Below are 20148 nucleotides of genomic sequence, written 5' to 3' on the forward strand. Positions count from 1 at the left end.
ATTTATATCAGTGTGAATCTCTATATTTTGTTCATATTAAACCTTATTTAATCTCGGTTTTGAATTAGACTTGCGTTTTTGTTTATACTAGGGTTATCGTGCATTGAAGTCTTCGTTTCAAATTATCTAACCCTGGAAAGGACACATATGATGGGGTCAATCTCTACGGGTATCTTTGTGCGTAGAGCAGGTGATGAAACTTGACCATGTGACGTCGAATTTAAGAATAAAAGTAATTAGGGTTCATAGTATGTGAAAAAGTTCTCCATACATTGTGTGTATCGCATGTTGCCATGTATTAATTAGAACATATGTTCTTCTGGAGTTTCGAGAAGATCTATGTCATCTGTCAGGTGAAAATACCGTCGTCGTTAAGCATGGAATTATATATATGTGATTTGTAGTGTTTCTTATTATTTGATACATCATATTAAGTTAAAATTATATATGAAAATAAAAATGATAATAAATAAAATGTATATCTCAATCTTCAGAACATGTTAATATCCGCAAGTCGTCATTTAAGTGAGCTATATATTTTAATTGAAGCACATGTTCCTCCGGAATTTCCAGAAGATCTGTGTCATCTGTCAGGACGAAATAGCCTGAGGGAGCCTGTGATGAGTCCATGGCAGCATGTGTCGTGTGAGAAGGAAGCATTCAGAAGTACACCACAATGGCGGCTAACACCTTCGACTTGGAGGATAGAGACAACGAGAGCAAGGTAAGACATGTTTACATCTAAATACAAACATGCTAATTCTATCTTGTTCACAGAAAATTCATAGCAGTATTTGTCAGAATAAATTAAGATTTAATACAAACACATTTAAGTGAGAAAGGTACATATTATTGTTTATGTAACGGAGTAGACTTGTACTCAGTGCACTGTAGTGAACACTAAACCAAATGATACAGGAATTTATTCCATTTTATATTCCAGTAATTTGTGGTATACGATCCCAACGACAAAAGACGTATATATATATGCCATGGAAGTGGGAAACCAATGTAAATTATTCACTATAGATATGACATAAATGTTTACATACCGGACAGGTACAGATAAGATATATATTGCCCGCGGCTAAAGTGATATACATCACCTATATACAATGCACCGATGCCGTTATTCGTCATGTCCACAATCCAGTTTACGACATTTCCCCACAACAACGTCTAGTTTGGAAAAAATATGAAATGTCGGAAATGCTCAGCATGAGATGACATGAAGCGATCATTTTATAGCTTCCGTATTTTTGTATAAATAGACAAATCTATATTATTACTTACATCAAGATAGCCATATCTATAGTATCACTAACATCAAGATAAAAAACATATAAATATAATTAATTTTTCTTTGTTTTCATGGTAAATACTAAAATGTGATTGGCTGAAAAATTCTTTTCATTCTTCTATGAAAGAAATTCCGAGAATGGCGCGAAAAATGTGACGTCACAATACGACAATTGACGTTGCGTATTGATTTAAGAAAAAGAATCCCATTTAAACCAGTAAAATTGTACATAAAACATGTTTGAAATTAGAAAATCATTTTCAAAAATTAATTATAAGCGTTGATTTCAAATTTTTTAGTTTCATCGGGGTATGAAACAAATTTTGTTTGCGAACTTCTGTTAGAATCCGCTACGGGAATATTCCGCCATCTTTGTTTGAACATTGTTTTTACTTGTAACTGCAAAGCCATTTTAGAATCTCAAAAACATTTTTTTTAGTATAATTTAGATATATCATAGTTCAATGTCATTTTTCTTATTTACAGGATGTCGAAGAGAAGGAGGAAAATAGATGCAAATTCTTTTTCATAATCTTCCTCAAATTTATCTTCTTCCTCGCATTCCTCTACTTATTTATTTGCTCTTTGGATTTTCTCAGCTCGGCATTCAGACTTCTCGGTGGTAAGTATATGTCTATATAAGAATTTATATGCAGACCTTATGGTCATGCGTGCAATAAAATGTTTTCTCTAAATCTGGAGCATGTGTTGAAAATAACTACTACAATTACGTCGGACGTTGTAAACATATACATGAAATTAAGTCCGTTACATTCATGGACCAGACCACGTTGGAAATGTATTTTTCAAATGATTACATGTTTTCATAGCTTTGAAAACCAATGACCAGTCAGTGCTGGTAACGTCTATGACTCAGTCTTTTACTCGCATGTGTAATTAAGTATTCCCTTAATGGAAACTAAAGTCACATGTTCCTTGAATACATAACAGTTTGTCCTTTCTCACAGAATCGTAAAGGCTCGCAGTCATTTATTTATTCCGTAGGCCTTTCGGCCTATAGGTGAAAATAACAGCATGTGATTATGCATAGATACATCATACGAATACATGTAAAACGGAGAGTGATCAACGTACTTTTGTAATATAAAACATAATAATTATATTTTATTATGAATTTAATTACATGTAGTGGTAATTTAATCAATTTCAAATGCTATATTACTGTGACTATTGCCATAACTAACCATCGATATATGTATATAGTAATATAAACATGTATATTAGTATCAAAAACCCGAAAAAAATATTGTATTGAGTAGTAAATACAAATGTAGAAAATTTAAATCAATGAAAGGCAACTGACGAGGACAATTAATCTATCATAATGAACACAATACACATTACATACAATATGTATTATTTGTGTTACATATTAGATATGCACTGTCTTAAGTTACATTTGTTGCAAATTCTGTTTATACGTAGAATAGTAGGTGTCTACCAACTTCAATATTCAGTTGGTGACATGACAGTCTAAATTTGGTTAAATATTTGTTGGTATTTAACATCAATAAGTTTACGAAGAAAAAATTGGACACAATAATTATCTATCAAATGTTAGTATAATAAACCTTTTGGAGAGACAGATACTCGTGCTAGTATATTTTGCTTGGTAATATCAATTAACCTCTGTTTTATTATTTGGAAAGCGAAGTTGTGTCAAACATATATTCGAGCACTAGCAATGCTAATTCATTCTTAATATTACTTAACCTCTCGTCATTTCCGTTCACCCGCTCATCATAACAAGTTTTTACAATTTGGTTATCCGTTTCCTTATGCTTTAACCAATATTTAAAAACTTTTAATTTCCTAACAACATACATAGGTAAACTGCTCAATTCACAATATACTAAGTCATTACTTGTAGATTTTCTAACTTTTAGTATTCTCTTACAAAAATTTAAGTATACACTTTCTATATCAGTTGCTTTGTGCAATCCCCAAATTTCGGCTGCTTAACATAGTATACTGCTTACATGTGAATAAAAAACTTAGCAGTATGTGTCTACGTTCAAACAATGATTTTTAAAGGAAGATGATGACGAAAACAATGCATTTTTACCTTATTCTGCAAGATGTTTCTGTGTTTTTGTAAACTTTCCATTATAATTAAAAAACATACCTAAGTATTTGAAACTATTAACAATACTACAGTATCTACATTCAGATTGTTGTATTTCCATGATTCTATCAGCAAATAGGACCGTGTCGTCAGCATATATTAACAAGAAAGCATTTTTAGCTCTATACTAGAACAATTACCATTAATGAAATTCATTTTAAAATCATTAACATATATTGAGTACAGTACCGGTGACAATATTTCCCCTTGTAAGAGTCCCGTCCTATTCGGGAAGTACTCAATCAATTGGCCATTAAGTTTAACACATGCTTTCACATTTTCGTATAATGAAAACATGATTTTTTTTTTTTAAATTCCCCGAATCCCATAATTAATCAATTTACTCCATAATTTTCCTCTATCTATAAAATCGAACGCTTTTCGAAAATCTACAAAACAACAGTAAAGTCTTTCCTTATTTGTTAGTTTCTTATTAATCAAAGTTTGCAATACAAATATGGCATCTATTGTAGAACTCCCCCTTCTGAATCCGAATTGTGCGTCTGTCAGAATACTGTTTTCTTTCTCCCATTCCATAATTCTGTTATTTAAAAGAGTAGTAAATAATTTATCGAAACAACTTACGATAGATATACCACGATAATTGTTACTATCATTAACACAACCTTTCTTGACTACAGCTCTTATTTACATGCAAATTATTGATAGCTTTAATAATTTCTTGGGCTGTAATATAACAATCAAGATCTTCGTATAAAGGTTTTATGTCTATATCGGGTAGGTCTGAACATTCGCCGTTGTTGACATCCATAAGATTTTTAAAATGTAGATAAAAGTCGTCTATGTCAAATGACGAGGACAATTAATCTATCATAATGAACACAATACACATTACATACATATGTATTATCTGTGTTACATAGTACTGTATTATACTATAAGAACAATGAAATTCTCAATTACGCCTTTTGTGTTAATTTTGTTCGATTTGTTTTTCTTAAATAATTTGAACAATTGTCTAGGATTGCGTTTTTTCAAAAGTTCCAACATATTTCCTTCATACCGTTTATACTCCCTTTTTAGTTTACATGCTACCTTTTTGTAATTACGCTTTGCAGTTATCAGTCCGAGTTGATTTTCATCAGACTTTTCGTTATTAAAATTCACCAAAGCTTTCCGGTATTCACTATAAAGGTACTTGCAGTGAGGAGTAATCCATGGTTTGTCCTCTGTAGCTTTAACAAAACCTCTATCTAATGTCTTACGAACAGATGTTTCTCTACATTCGCAGAACGGTAAAGTACAAACATTAATTATGTGACATATATAATTTACACATTCATTAACCACATATTGGCTATTAAATTCAATGTTTAATTCCTCATCTATCTATAATGTCGACGATAATCTTAGCTGCTTATTTTACAGGTAAAGCGGCTGGACAGGTTTTCCAGAACAATGCGATCCTTCAGAATCCCGTGACTGGTTTGATGATCGGTGTTCTTGCCACAGTGCTGGTCCAGAGTTCCTCCACCAGCACATCTATTGTGGTTTCACTTGTAGGGGCTGGAAGTATGTGGTTTACGATTATATTCAACGTATATATCCATAATAAATAATTTGGTATTCATCAAGTGAACCATCGATAATGAACGCATTCTACCTGTTTAGTACATTTTAAATAGACGTCTATGTCCTAGTTCCCATATTTACGTAACATTGATGTTGTGTAAATTCATGATAAAGACCACCTCTTGTGCCTTTGTTCATTCCTTTGAGATTGCTGGGCGGGAAGCGTAAGTCCCCAAGCCGTGCACAGCATATATAAATTCGTATGAAGAGTGGCTGTGATTTAGAGCATACTCACGTAATTTATAGAATATCAAAATGTATAAGCCATATCTATAACTAGATAAGTGCGCCTCACCATCTATGTCTTTGTATTTGTTCATGCTCATTTCTTTCAACTGTCTTTCTGGATTCTCATTATTTAGGCCTTCATAATCACTAACGAATAAGTAAAGAACTAAACAGCGGTTTGGCGCAGTTTATATAGATAATTCCACACGTATTTTATATACTGTATATATTTTTGAATGAATACTTTTAAATGATGTGTATATGTTGTTCACATGTATGTTTTTAAACAGTTTTTTAGTGATATGATTTTTATAGGTGTATTAACACACTTTCTATTCAGTCAAACTTCAGTGGTTATATCTCGATACGAGTCTTGAGCCTTTCATAGTTAAGCATTGAACTGTTTTGTATGGTATTTATGAAATATTTGAATGTCGGAGCTTTGCAAGCAAACAACATAATGTGCGTCAAATGATTTTGACAACAGCAGAAGAATAAATCTAATAAAGAAAGTGGTATTTAGATACTTCCTTCATCCTGAGCCATGTACTCATTACAAAGGACTGCCCAACAGTGGCAAGTGAATATGAAACTGCACCATATAACTGTTTTCGACCTTCACAGGCTCGTCAGTGATGCGATGGGCGAAACGTGTAGACATCCGAATTGGATGTCAATTAAATAAAAAGATGAATCAAAATGAACCACTTGATCAAACCTTGAGTAAAGAAGGAGATTACATCAATAACAAAATTTGATCAGTTATACATGTAATTGGGATATTGTTTATTTTCTAAAGAAATCTCTAATGTTAAAGACATGTTTAACAAGATTATTTAATTTGACATAGTTCATACAAGTATCGATTAACAAGAAACGAGCTTATTGATCTATACATCTGAATATGTTTTCATGTTGCCAGTTTTGGAGGTTAAAACAGCCATCCCCATTGTGATGGGCGCCAATATTGGTACTTCTGTCACCAATACGATCGTAGCTCTTGGACAAATCACGAGTAGGAGGGAGTTCCGTCGGGCATTTGCTGGGGCCACCGTCCACGACATGTTCAATTGGATGACAGTGATAGTTTTCTTACCACTGGAAGTCATTACAGGTGAGATTGATACACAAAAGTAACGTCCTAATAAACATTGTATTTATAAAGACAAAGTTGGTGACCAAAGATTCAGCCTAAAGTCTCCCAGTTAAAAAGTACACTGTAATCATGGCCAGCAGGTAGGGTGTAAGAATCGCACTTGCTGACCAACTACACGATTCTTAGAGACTATCAAATAAAGGATACTATCTTTTCTCTTCTTTCGATTCTACTTTCTTCTTTCTACTGTTTCTCATGACAATGGCTCACTTTTGGCCTTGAGTTAAGCATTCGTTCATGTAAGGAAGGCTTAAGAATGTCCCCTTTTCGAAGCATACCAGTCTCTAAGATAACTTTATTTAGGTTGTCAAATACATTGTGTTTTATTTACGCCGATATAAATTGATCCCATTTAAAATTTGTTCCAGGATACCTATATCATTTGTCCGAGCTTACCGTGAACAGCTTAGCACTGGAAGCGTACGCCGACGGAAAGAAAGACTTCCTGAAAGTGATAACGAAGCCGTTCACAAAGCGAATTATTCAGGTACGTATACTGTTATGTATCATTATTTCTTAAAACATATTTAACAACATAAGGTTTCGATAGATGCAGGTTGATAATGACCATGGACATGTTTTATGGTCGACTTCATGACCTCAGTTTGAAATATTCTATTTCCTAGTGCAATATGAAGTCGACGTGCGCAGTGTTTGTTGATACGCAGAGTGGTTCCGGTGTCATCATTCTAGTTCTCATTTTGAGAATTTGACCTTGTATGGCGGGTGTCGTCGATGAAGCAGAAGACGCCTACATTTCCGGAAGAACTGTCTGGTTCTTCATGTTTATCTATATTGTTCGTATTTTATGAATACTTAATCAACAGTTTCGGCAATGATACACACTAATGCGCGTGCGTAATTGTGACGTTCCTCTCGTTCTGTTGTAGGTCGACAAGAAAGGAATTCAAAAGATTGCACAAAATGAAGACGTTGATACTTTGTTGAAAATTTGCTGCAAGTCGAAAACATTGAAGAATGTTAATGAAACATTTGCAAATGGAACAAGCTACATATTATCGTCAAAAAAGATATGTGTGAAGGAATGTAAGTACTAGTTGATAAATTTAATCAACCACGTGCCAAACATGATAAACAAATGCATCCAACCAAAAATCACAGGAACGAAGTATATGTTAACTATACACCAATATGTGTTTTGTGCAATTTGGGAAGAAACCTCTCGCAGGACACAGTTTTAATTGAGAGATCAGATGTCAAATTGGCAACTTTTTTTAGAAATAGGTACATCCATGTACTAAACCGGTGCGTTTTTGTTTTGGCATTTCAAGTTAACTCTTTAAAGTGAATTTTTAAACTAAGTTAACTATTTATAAAAGTGGTCTTTTTAAACTCCACTTAACAAAATATATACTATTTGTATTTCACGTGTTCTATAGGTTCGTGTACGTAGCGTACAAGTATAACTAAACCCAGGGTCATAACTTGTATATGCACGGCACATCATACAAAACTTATAACCGTGAAAATCGAGTTCGCAAACCATTCAATATGTCGTGCCCAATATTACAACCTTCTATAGTACAAAAGAAAAAAATCCTCAGTTGTATTATAGCTATATGAGTGGACTTCTCATCAGAAAATCTTAGAAGGATAAGCCATTCTACCGGATTTTGCCATTGTCGATGTCAGCGTTGGTTTCTAGATATTTAGTGCTTGGAAGTGTTGAAAGACAAACTCCTTTACAATTGTACTGGTGTTGTAATATTTGGATTCCGGGTGGCCTTAAGGATTAGAAATAACTCTCGGGAGTGATAATTAGGGCTTTTCACCTAAGTGGTGAAAAGACCTATTGTTTCTGTTCTGTTTATTATTATTATTATTATTATTATTATTATTCTTCTGCATTTTATTTTGTCACACAAGTTGTGGCAAAATGGTAAAAGGTATGCCAAGTCAGTTATGCCTATTGTATATGGCATGAGTTGAAGGGGTGACAGCAACATCTTCAAGTAGGTCAAGAAACCAAGATGGCCGCCATGACGTCATACCTCAAAAGTTTAAAATGGCCATAACTCGAAAAGTATTCAAGAAACCAGAGTCATGTTATGATATTATGTTACAGTACCTTTGGGGCTAACTTTTATAAAATTACAAGTTAAAGGTCAGAGGTCAAATAAAAAAGCTCGCCTGGGGGTCAAGTTAGTCTATTTTTAGAAAATCTTCATTTTTTAATCTTTTTCCAAAATTTTTTTTTAGTATGATGTAGAATGTCATTCTGATGAATTTGACGTTTTCAGTTTTTCTGTGACACATACGGTTTCTGTTGTACGCCATTTTGAATTTCCCCCTATATATTCTATATTAAAAATAGTTTTACATTTTAAACTTCTTCTCAAGTTCCACAAGTGGCATTCAGCTCAATCTTAGCTGAAATAATCCTTGGATTGTCCTGGCCAAGTTATGTTATTTTTTAAGTTGATTTGAAATCCAAGATAGCTGCCATGACGTCATGTATTAAAAAGCTTAAAATGCCCATAATTAAAAATGTATTCATTTTACAGGGGTCGGATAATTATGTTATTTGTAGTTAATGCCTGGCTCTAGCTTTTACTCACTAAAAGTTTTAGGGTCAGAGGTCAAATAAAAGCGTTCACTATGGGGTCAAATAAGTCTATTTTTAGAAAATCTTCATTTTTTAATCTTTTTCCAAAAAAAGAAAGTTAAGTATGATTCAAAATGTTATTCTGATGATTTTCATGTTTTTTGGTGTTTCGGTAACGTTTACCATTAACGCGGAACGCCATTTTGAATTAATTTGTCATCTGATATATAACGGCATCTGAGATATAACGTTAGTTGGACGAGGGGAGATAACTCGTACAAGGCTGTACGAGTTATTTCCCTTCGTCCACTCCTTTGTTGAAATGTAATATCTCAGATGCCAGATTAATCAAAACTAGAATGTGGATGACCTATCAAGTGTTCTAAAATAGTTTTTTTTTTATGTTTGTAAATACCAAGCCTTTAGGTCATTTATGCTAAATAGTGAAAAGCCCATCAAATTGTTCCGAAACAATTTCTAGTTCTATTTTGTTTTTATTTTTTAAAAACGTTTTGGACATTACTTTTTAGGTAAAGTCAAAAGTTTTGTTTCCGAGCAAAAGTTGAAAGATATCAGTAAACTCATCTTAAATTGTACAATGGTTCCGATATATGGTTTCAGGGTTACTTTGGATGTTTTTATGGCAATATTCTATAATTATTTTATTGAAATATCAGTATACATGTATTGCAATATAGTTTCCAGTTGGTGAACTCACCATCTAATTCTAGTGCGAGGGATATCGATATAGTGTGAGGCGAGCTACGTATCAACGACGATACTTTTGTTTTATTTCGTATACTGCGAAATACTTTACAAATTTGGTATTACACAATGCTTATAACCGAGGCAATGCAGAAAAAAAAGTATTTTCACATGAATTGTGTAAATATGCGAGGACCATATTTAAAAGTGTAAATTTCGGTTAATTAACATATATATGTAGGTTATTATTATTGATCTCGTTCCATCCGTTCTTAATTAACCATAAATGTTGTTTTTATATGAAATCCATACATCTGTTCTGAAATGTTGATGTAAATGTTCTCATTTTATTTATAAGCTGTATTTATTTATTGCAGGCGAGTACATCTTTAAGGACACCACTCTGAGTGACAATGAGATTGGCGGCATATTACTTGTTGCATCTCTTATTCTTCTTTGTTTCTGTCTGTTTGTAATCGTCAAGCTTCTGAATTCAATATTACAAGGTAAAATACGGAAAGTTATAAAGAGATTCATCAACTACGAGTTTCCTGGGCGTTGTGGCTATTTCACAGGATACCTCGCTATCATTGTTGGCTGTGGTCTTACTATCCTAGTACAGTCCAGTTCTATTTTCACATCCACTATGACGCCTCTTGTCGGAGTAGGCGTTGTCAGTCTTGAAAGAATGTATCCCCTGACATTGGGTTCAAACATAGGAACAACCACGACGGGTATCCTCGCGGCACTTGCGCAAGACGGGAACAAGATGAGAAACCCTTTACAAGTAGCATTCTGTCATCTCTTCTTCAATCTCTCTGGAATTCTTCTTTTTTATCCTATACCGTTCTTAAGAATTCCAATACCTTTAGCAAAGTTCTTGGGTAAAGAAACGTCAAAATATAGATGGTTTTCCGTTATGTACTTGATCTGTATGTTTTTCTTGCTTCCCCTAATGGTGTTCGCTTTATCTGTGGCTGGTTGGGAGGTCATGGCGGGAGTTCTTATTCCGGTAGCTACTTTGATTATCATAATCGTTATAATCAAGATCATACAAGCAAAGAAACCTTCCATTCTACCAACAAAGCTCCAGGATTGGAAATTCTTACCTATTTGTTGTCGATCGTTGGAACCAGTCGACAGAGTGATGAATATGTGTTGTTGTGAAAAATGTACTTCTTTGGACGATTCTGATTCCGAGACAGAAGAAACCACGCCAGAGATCAAGGCCAACAGTGGCAATGACAACAACGAGGTCACACACATATGAAACTTTCATCGTCGGGACTCAAAGGAACCGACACCCGTTAAACCCTTCTGAAATTCATTTACATTTCGTGTTTGTGTTTTGTGACATTTATAAGAAGCAAAAGCAGCAAGGATTTGTAATTGGTTATTATTATTATTATTATTGAATGCACAAACGCGATACTGCAATACATTCAAACATCTTTTTATACTGAACCACCCTATCTTGTAAAGTGAAAATGAAATTTTAATATATATTATATTTGTGCACTTAAATTTAGAAATAGCACTGATCTCTACATATAACCGTTTCTTTGGACGATTCTGATTCCGAGACAGAAGAAACCACGTCAGACTTTCATTGTCGGGACTTTCAAAGGAATTGACACCCGTTAAACCCTACTGGCATTTATTTACTTTTCCGGCTTGTGATGGTGCAGTATCCATTCATACCGAGGCGTAACGACACAACATGATTTAACTCCAATTAATGTTGTTTGTTTTTTTTTTTTATATAGTTTATAAGAAGCAAAAGCAACAAGGATTTGTAATTGGGTTTTATCATTATTATTGAATGCACAAAGGCGAAACTACATTACATTCAAACATCTTTATTTTACTGAACCGCCCTATCTTGTAAAGTGAAAATGAAATTTTAATATATATTTAAATATTTGTGCACTTAAATTTAGAAATAGCACTGGTCTCTACATGTAATCGTTACCATTGAATGGCTCTCGCTGACTACTTATGATAATGGTCGTCGAAATTCATCGAGTGGGAAAAACCTGGATCTAGCAATCTCGGGTGTTACATTTGTAGCATTGAAAGTTTAAAGTGATACCGTTTTTTTTTTATAAAGAATTAAATTTAGTTTCAGTGCCTTATACACAATTTACGTAACTGAAAATGCATTAGATCTTCATATCAACACATCAACACACTTTGTATATACATGTAACTCATTGTGAATATATATCATTATCTAAGGATATGATCGATAATAAAAGCTTCATTATAAAAGGAATGAATGATTCATCCCAAGTATTTATGTACTTACACACACACAAAAAAAGAAGTGTTTTTTTCTCACACATAACATCCTATTTGTTAATTCATCAACCAATGACAGGTGCCTTTAATTAACATATGACTAAATGTAAACAGGATGTGTGCTGTCAATGACAAGTAGATAGACGCCCATACACTTCAGTCATATTTATTGCACATTTCATACATGTTTCTTTTACTTACTAATTCAGACATTCCAATAATTACATCTTTCTTCCTGAATATCACAATCAAAGCTTCTAACATTCAAACATAAATATATCACTTCCTCATACGCAATATTTTGTATTCATTACACATCGGTAACACGTAATAACTGATTCAACTCAATGATACATTGCATCATGTACATTTACTGGTTCAACACTATCAGTTTTTTTCTTATGACAACCTCAATCAGTTCTGGTCAGACAGGTATCACTTATTGTTTTTATCCCAATCATCAACAGATAAATTAACAATAAGCTACCTGTGAGTTTTAAGGAATTCAAAAGTAGTACATTAATGCTATAATTTCATTGTATCAAAAATCATTTCAATTTGTGTAGACACAATGCCTTACTTACGCTGACCAAATACTGAAATTCTAAGATAACTATCTCTGGACTAGATAGCAATGTCATTTCCACAGTGTAAACTGACGTTCCTCTGACCACTGCACTAGAATTAAGATATTTTGAGGTAAATGTCGGGTATAGGCCCAAACAAATCTCTCACAGTGCGACAGAAAGGTTTGGTGTAAGAGGAAACACATCAGACATTCAGATAAAACTTTGACTGGCACAAAGTCCAACAAAGTTATTATCAATCATAATACACATGAAAGCATTAGTATTTTTCAGATACCATTTTTTTCAAACAACATTTGAGTGTAGACTAAAGGTTACACAAGTACATACATTTCGATTCGACTTGCAATTCAATCCAAATTGAGTGCAATCCAATTGTACTCTATGCATGATCTCATGGCAATCGCATGACCTATGAGGATATGCTAATTCCACAGGCAAATCACTTGTTGAGAAGACGTAGCAGTCTGTGTGATTAATAGATGTATATCACTTTGATAGTCCTGTTTCACTAAGTATTTTGACATTATCATTTTTTTTGATACCCAGGGATCAATCTGATACTATTTCATTAGAGCTGTCTTCCCATGATTTTGATCTAACATAATTTTTTTTTCTATTTTTGTTTTATAGATAGCATGCATATGTGATCATTTTATTTTTTATGAGTATATTTACGACAGTATTTCAACTTCTGAATTACTAGGTGTTGCACATTGAGCAGACTTGCTCAAACCTAGAAAAAGTCAATTGCATTAGGAAGTAAAACTAGACGGAAATATTATCATTGACTTATCTATTATTTCTTAGAAATATTTAATGTACATGGTATTAACTTTTTAAAAAACTTGATTATTACATATCATTAACTGTCCAGGGTATCTGTTAAATATCTCACTTTTTAAACCCAGTTATAATTAGATATCTGCATAAATTTGCTGTTTACTTCAAAGAAATTATGATACATTTGTATATGACATGGAAATAAAGAATATTGACTTGACTTGCTTTGTATCTTTCATGATGTATAATACTTGTAGTTCATGACTATTTGATGAATAGTTCCACATTTACAGCATTGAAATGAAACACTTGATTTACAATTAGGTCCCATCATCTATATATGACTTTAGTATGTGTTTTTGGAATGTTTTTTTGGGAACCAGAACACAGTGCAAGTTGAACTGATGTTTGATCTAGACACGTGTCAATATATTTTACTACATTTGACATTTGTTAAGAATTATACAATATTTATCTAAGACATTCAAACATACATGATTAAATAAAATCCTACCTAAAATGTTAATATCAAACCAGTGCTCACTGGTTAGACTGGTTAGACTTATTAGACTGGTCTTAATATTAACGAGTACTAAAAATAAGACTGGTCTCTACCATTCTGGCCATATTTGCTTCACACTTTTGCAGAAAGGCTTAATCTGTTAAAAAGTGTACAAGTAGAAAAATGGGAACACTATTCCATACCATGGGGACACAAATAATCATCATTATCAGTAATGAAATACTTCACGATCTGAACTCTAGCAGCACACAATTTTCTGTATTGTACCAGGAGAACCAGGTACCAATATTTATATAAAGAGACATTTATAGAATGGACCCAAATTTAACAGTGGGTTTCGTACTACTGTATAACATGACACTTTCATTGAGTATAGACTTGTTTTGCTTTCATGGTTGCTATGGAACCACAAATACAAATACAAATGCACAATGAACATTTTTTATGCATTATTGTTGTATTAATGTTGCATGGGCTAACCACCGAAGTTTGTACACACAAAATAATCTGAAAGCACCAGACCACAAAAAAAAGTACACATGAAGATTTCTTGTTATACAGTAATACAGTATATACACATGAAGATTTCTTGTTATACAGTAATACAGTATATACAGTTAAACCTTTGTACACTGTAAAAGAGTCTGGAAGTTGTTCATTATTAATACCAACAATAACATGTTCATCACAAATTAAAATAATAAGGTGTTGTTGAGTCTCAAATTCTTTGTATCTGTATCTGAAATTTACCTGAAAGAAATTGAAATAACAGGCTTATTAATCAAATGGCAACAAAACACTATACATTAAATTGTATACATACATTTATTTTAATTCGACGAAATGACATGCATCATAATTGACACATATATAAAGGAGGAGCCTGCCTGAAGTTTGCTAGGCCTATTATGTAAATACTGAAACAAGCTGAAAACAAAAGCAAAGCTGTCCATATTACTAATTATCCTACATCTACACACATAATAATAAATTACTTATCTATCTCCTTACACCTTAACTTAACCTTCAGCACACCTGACAGGAAATACTACCTACATGTTACTAATAAAAAGAACTGCAATTTGTATCCAGGCACCACCAAAAGTGATTTGTGTAAAACATAAAAAAAACTAAAGGTAAAGCTTACTAAAACACTTTTTACTTTATGTACACACATATAAACAGAAGGGATGGAGATCCTATAAATCCAGGCAAAGGAAAATGTTACTGGTCTGGACTGTTGTTCTCTTTTTTGTTTACAGCAAAGACATTGTAGTTCCCATCCTCTTTTTATCAACTCATTACTTAGTTCATTAAGAGTACTCCATCAATATTTTCGTCAGACTAAAGATATGTTTACAGGTTGGTGATATGAACTTCAGCATGCATATGACATAGTAGCAAAACAACTTTATATATGTATAATTAATTTTCCATTCTTTGTATGCAGAATGCGGCTTTCTGATTGGTTGAGTTTTTTTTTTTCATACTACAAAAAGAATTCCATATAAAACCAGTAAAATCAGTAAAACCAGTAAATCATAAGCATCGATGTCAATTATTTTTTAGTCTCATAGATTAGGGGTATGAAAAAAATTTTGTTTGCAAACTTCTGTAAGAATTCGCTATGCGGATTCATACAGTTTGCAAACAAAATTTTGTTCATATCCCGATGAAACTAAAAAAAATTGACATCAATGTCAACATCAATGTGGAAAAGTCAGACAAACAAATTCATCTCTAAGGTTGTCACAACTTTCCAATGTAAGCATACACATAATATATGCTGAAGGGATGTAGATCCTAAGAATTACGACGAAAAATGTCCCAGGTTTGTAATGTTCTTCTTATTATTTTTGTTTGTATGTTGTTTTTAATGTGTCCAACACAGTTTTTCTCAAGTGTCACTTCATGCTACAGTAAAGACATTGTGGTACCCTTCTGATTCTCAGATTAAATTATCCACTTTTCATTTACATAACACAACACTGATCTTACTATGCATCTTTTGATCTTAAACTGCATCAAATAGACCTCAGGTCTATGAGTCAGCCTAGTTTTTGTGTGAAGAATGATATGTCTCTGAGATGATAAATCAGAGTACTACAATGTATTTGCGATCACTTTATACTTTACATAACACTGAACTTACATGCTGGCATTGCACTGACTTCAGCGGTCACCACACAGTTTATTCCTAGGTTTGACAAGGCTCCTCTTATCATCCCACATGGGAAGGCTAAGTACTGAAAATACACAAGCCCAATAAATGATGTTTGATTTATTCTTGTTTTTTTTTTTTTTTTTTTTTTAACCTAAAGGCTGATGTTGACTTTGTTAGCAGAGAGCAAAGATTCTTTAAAAAGCAGAAAAGTTGAAATGTGAATCAGTGAGTATTTCAAATTAAAAGAATAAAGATTTCCATTAGATTCAGACTATTATGACAATATCTTTGTGCTATCATGTCATTATGCAGATTCAGGTTACTAAAACCAAATACTATAGTACTAAGGTAACCTTGCTGTGATCATAAGCAGTCTCATTTCTTTAACTTTCAGCAGGTGAATTTTCTTTAATCAGTTTCATTAACCACATTTGATACCTTTGGTGCTGCATCCATATACTGTTTTCCACTAGATATCTGGGTAAGGAATCTGAATTTGTTGTCTTGAAGAACATACACACCCTACAACAAAATGTAACTTATTATCATACTTGTATAAAGAAGACAAAAACAAGTACAAAGGTTAAAGGTTAAAAAGAGATATGTAAAGAGCACCAAGGTAAAGTTAGAGTAATTATATAAGATGATAGGTATTCCAACATTTACATCAGATAATAAATCGGCAGACCAGCAGTCTCTTATGCTATAGGAGTAGGGGATAGGTAAAAGTTAACAGTATAATATTAAATACATCACTCTTGTTAGTCATACTGTTATTATGATCAAAAAATATAATGAATCAATTAGAGATCAATACTGCGCACAATCAATTGTTCAATTGTGGATAGCTTGTCACAAGCTATAGTATTCAATTTGGTTGCAATTGGAGACCAGGAAAGATTTTATAAATGAAGGGAGGTAATTCAAAATAGTTCAGATTACCTGGTGATTTGTCCTCAGATTGTCTACTTGTTTCTTATAAACTGAATTCCAAAAGTCTTTACATATGAACTTCATTGTATCAAGCTCATCTTTGAATCTGGAACAGTCTTTTGTGAACCTGGAAAACAATACAAAATACCTCGTATTAAATGTGATGCCTATATTTTTAAGTTTAATTCATAATTTTCCTCTCACAATAATTATATTACATGCACCATAATAACAAACAACTATGACAACCAAAGCTTTTGTTTGTCTTTAAACAGACTCAGCCTTCAACAACAGCCTCACCTCTCAATTTTTAATCTTAATTCTTGAGGAAAACAAAATCTGAATGCTAAGCAAGTAATATTTACCTTTCGCTGAGACTCTGGCCTACACGGAATCCCAATGACTCTAATTTGGATATGCAATGATCCTGTAAAGCAGAAACAGGTAAACTTTAACATGCATTTATTCAATTTCAACACAAAATACTGATGAAAATTTTCCAATACATTAGTATTGAAGATGTGTAAGTCAACATCAGTTACAACCACATATATTTGATACTAATTACTTGGACAATATCAAAAAGTACATGTACACTCCGGATATCAGAGTTGAAGACCATCATAAACACACTCCAGATACCAGAATGGGAGACCATCATCATCACACTCCAGATACCAGAATGGGAGACCATCATCATCACACTCCAGATACTAGAATGGGAGACCATCATCACACTACTCCAGATACTAGAATGGGAGACCATCATCTGCACACTCCAGATACCAGAATGGGAGACCATCATCACACTACTCCAGATACCAGAATGGGAGATAATCATCACACTACTCCAGATACCAGAATGGGAGATCATCATCATCACACTCCAGATACCAGAATGGGAGACCATCATCACACTACTCCAGATACCAGAATGGGAGATCATGATCATCACACTCCAGATACCAGAATGGGAGATCATCATCATCACACTCCAGATACCAGAATGGGAGATCAGCATCATCACACTCCAGATACCAGAATGGGAGATCATCATCACACTACTCCAGATACCAGAATGGGAGACCATCATCATCACACTCCAGATACCAGATGGGAGACCATCATCACACTACTCCAGATACCAGAATGGGAGATCATCATCATCACACTCCAGATACCAGAATGGGAGACCATCATCACACTACTCCAGATACCAGAATGGGAGATCATCATCATCACACTCCAGATACCAGAATGGGAGACCATCATCACACTACTCCAGATACCAGAATGGGAGATCATCATCATCATCACACTCCAGATACCAGAATGGGAGACCATCATCACACTACTCCAGATACCAGAATGGGAGATCATCATCATCACACTCCAGATACCAGAATGGGAGATCATCATCATCACACTACAGATATCAGAATGGGAGACCATCATCACACTACTCCAGATACCAGAATGGGAGACCATCATCATCACACTCCAAATACCAGAATGGGAGACCATCATCATCACACTCCAGATAACAGAATGGGAGACCATCATCATCACACTCTAGATACTAGAATGGGAGACCATCATCACACTACTCCAGATACCAGAATGGGAGACCATCACCAACACATACCAGACAACGTACAGAGAATGAACATCCTATCATCACACTCAAACTCTTGATTACTTAATGTGGACACCATCATCAAGACACTCCAGATATACTACAATGCAGATACCATCATCAACACACTCCAGATATATACCATGGTGTGGATACATTGGCATCATCAACACACTCCAGATACCGTGGACACCATGGCCATCATGACAACACACTCCAGACACCAGTGAAGACACTATCATCAGGCGCTCCAGTTATCATGAGGACATCATCATCATCATCATCATCACACTCAAACTCTTGATACCAGAGTGTGGACACTCATCAACACACCCCAGATGCCCGTGTGGACATTCTCATCATCACACCCCAGACACCAGGGCGTGGACATTCTCATCAACACAACCTTGAACCCACACACCAGACTGGACATTCTCATCAACACAACCTTGAACTCACACACCAGACTGGACATTCTCATCAACACAACCTTGAACCCACACACCAGACTGGACATTCTCATCAACACAACCTTGAACCCACACACCAGACTGGACATTCTCATCAACACAACCTTGAACTCACACACCAGACTGGACATTCTCATCAACACAACCGTGAACCCACACATCAGACTGGACCACAGGCGTTTGAAGTTCTGACTGCAAACTGAGTTATAATACCATATAAAAAATAAGGGTATTTACTATAAAAAAAGAACATTTCTTTTTTTTTATAGTAAATACCCTTATTTTTTTTATATGGTATTAGAATCTATATCTCAGTTTGCAGTCAGAACTTCAAACGCCTATAGCTGGACATTCTCATCGACACACCCCTAGAGATAAAGGAGTGTGAACAGCATCAGCATCACACCCTGACTCTCATCACAATAGCATTCAATCTATAACTACTGTCTGACAGCTGCTGTAAGCATACATGTACAGAAATACTGAAGTACCAAGTGTGTGGTCATCATGATATCTAACGTTATGTAGACTATGAAACAAATTATGAGGAAATAATTTCTTCCAAAATGGTTTAGCTGAACATTTTACATCCATTTGAATGTATATTGAATCCATAGATAATAAATGATGTTACGTGTTCAATCTTCTCCGCAGTTCTGTATAAATAGTTTATCATTTCCATGTGCAGATACTCAAACACAACTTCGTCTGCCATATTTATTTCATTGTCTAATTTTTAAGTAGGAGTTTGGCATATTATATCCGGAATGTCCCGTTTCTTCATCATTGAATTCTAATATGTCAAATAACAACTTATAATTGATTCATAAAATTAATACATTTTTATCATTACAAAATGTTAATCGTTATGTAAATAAATATCCTAATGATGTCCAAATTCCGATTTTCGCATGTAGTATGGGGTAAATCGACGCGCCCCATGTCACAACTGGATGATCACTGAGTATTGTACTAGAGATTCATTAGAAGTATCCATATTCGCTTGTAGATTATATTCAGATAATAAATCAAAATTAAATTAGTTGTTAAATATACA

At 33.9% G+C, this 20148-nt stretch overlaps 2 protein-coding genes across 2 annotated transcripts; one reads left to right on the forward strand and one right to left on the reverse strand.

The window, feature by feature from the left end:
- Positions 1 to 595: 595 nt before the first annotated feature.
- LOC117323658 (sodium-dependent phosphate transport protein 2B-like) lies at positions 596 to 13585 on the forward strand. Its single transcript, XM_033878990.1, has 7 exons — positions 596 to 724; positions 1787 to 1922; positions 4836 to 4979; positions 6190 to 6381; positions 6792 to 6910; positions 7314 to 7470; positions 10072 to 13585. The coding sequence occupies exons 1-7, from the start codon at positions 677 to 679 to the stop codon at positions 10962 to 10964; spliced, it is 1689 nt and encodes a 562-aa protein (XP_033734881.1). The 5' UTR covers positions 596 to 676; the 3' UTR covers positions 10965 to 13585.
- LOC117323659 (trafficking protein particle complex subunit 6B-like) lies at positions 12146 to 19816 on the reverse strand. The gene is made up of 6 exons (XM_033878991.1): positions 19726 to 19816; positions 17351 to 17412; positions 16995 to 17112; positions 16491 to 16574; positions 16041 to 16134; positions 12146 to 14638 (listed from the first exon to the last, which is right to left on the reverse strand). The coding sequence occupies exons 1-6, from the start codon at positions 19804 to 19806 to the stop codon at positions 14607 to 14609; spliced, it is 471 nt and encodes a 156-aa protein (XP_033734882.1). The 5' UTR covers positions 19807 to 19816; the 3' UTR covers positions 12146 to 14606.
- Positions 19817 to 20148: the final 332 nt, after the last annotated feature.

The sequence above is a fragment of the Pecten maximus genome, chromosome 3, assembly GCF_902652985.1.
Source record: "Pecten maximus chromosome 3, xPecMax1.1, whole genome shotgun sequence".
Lineage (NCBI taxonomy): Eukaryota > Metazoa > Mollusca > Bivalvia > Pectinida > Pectinidae > Pecten > Pecten maximus.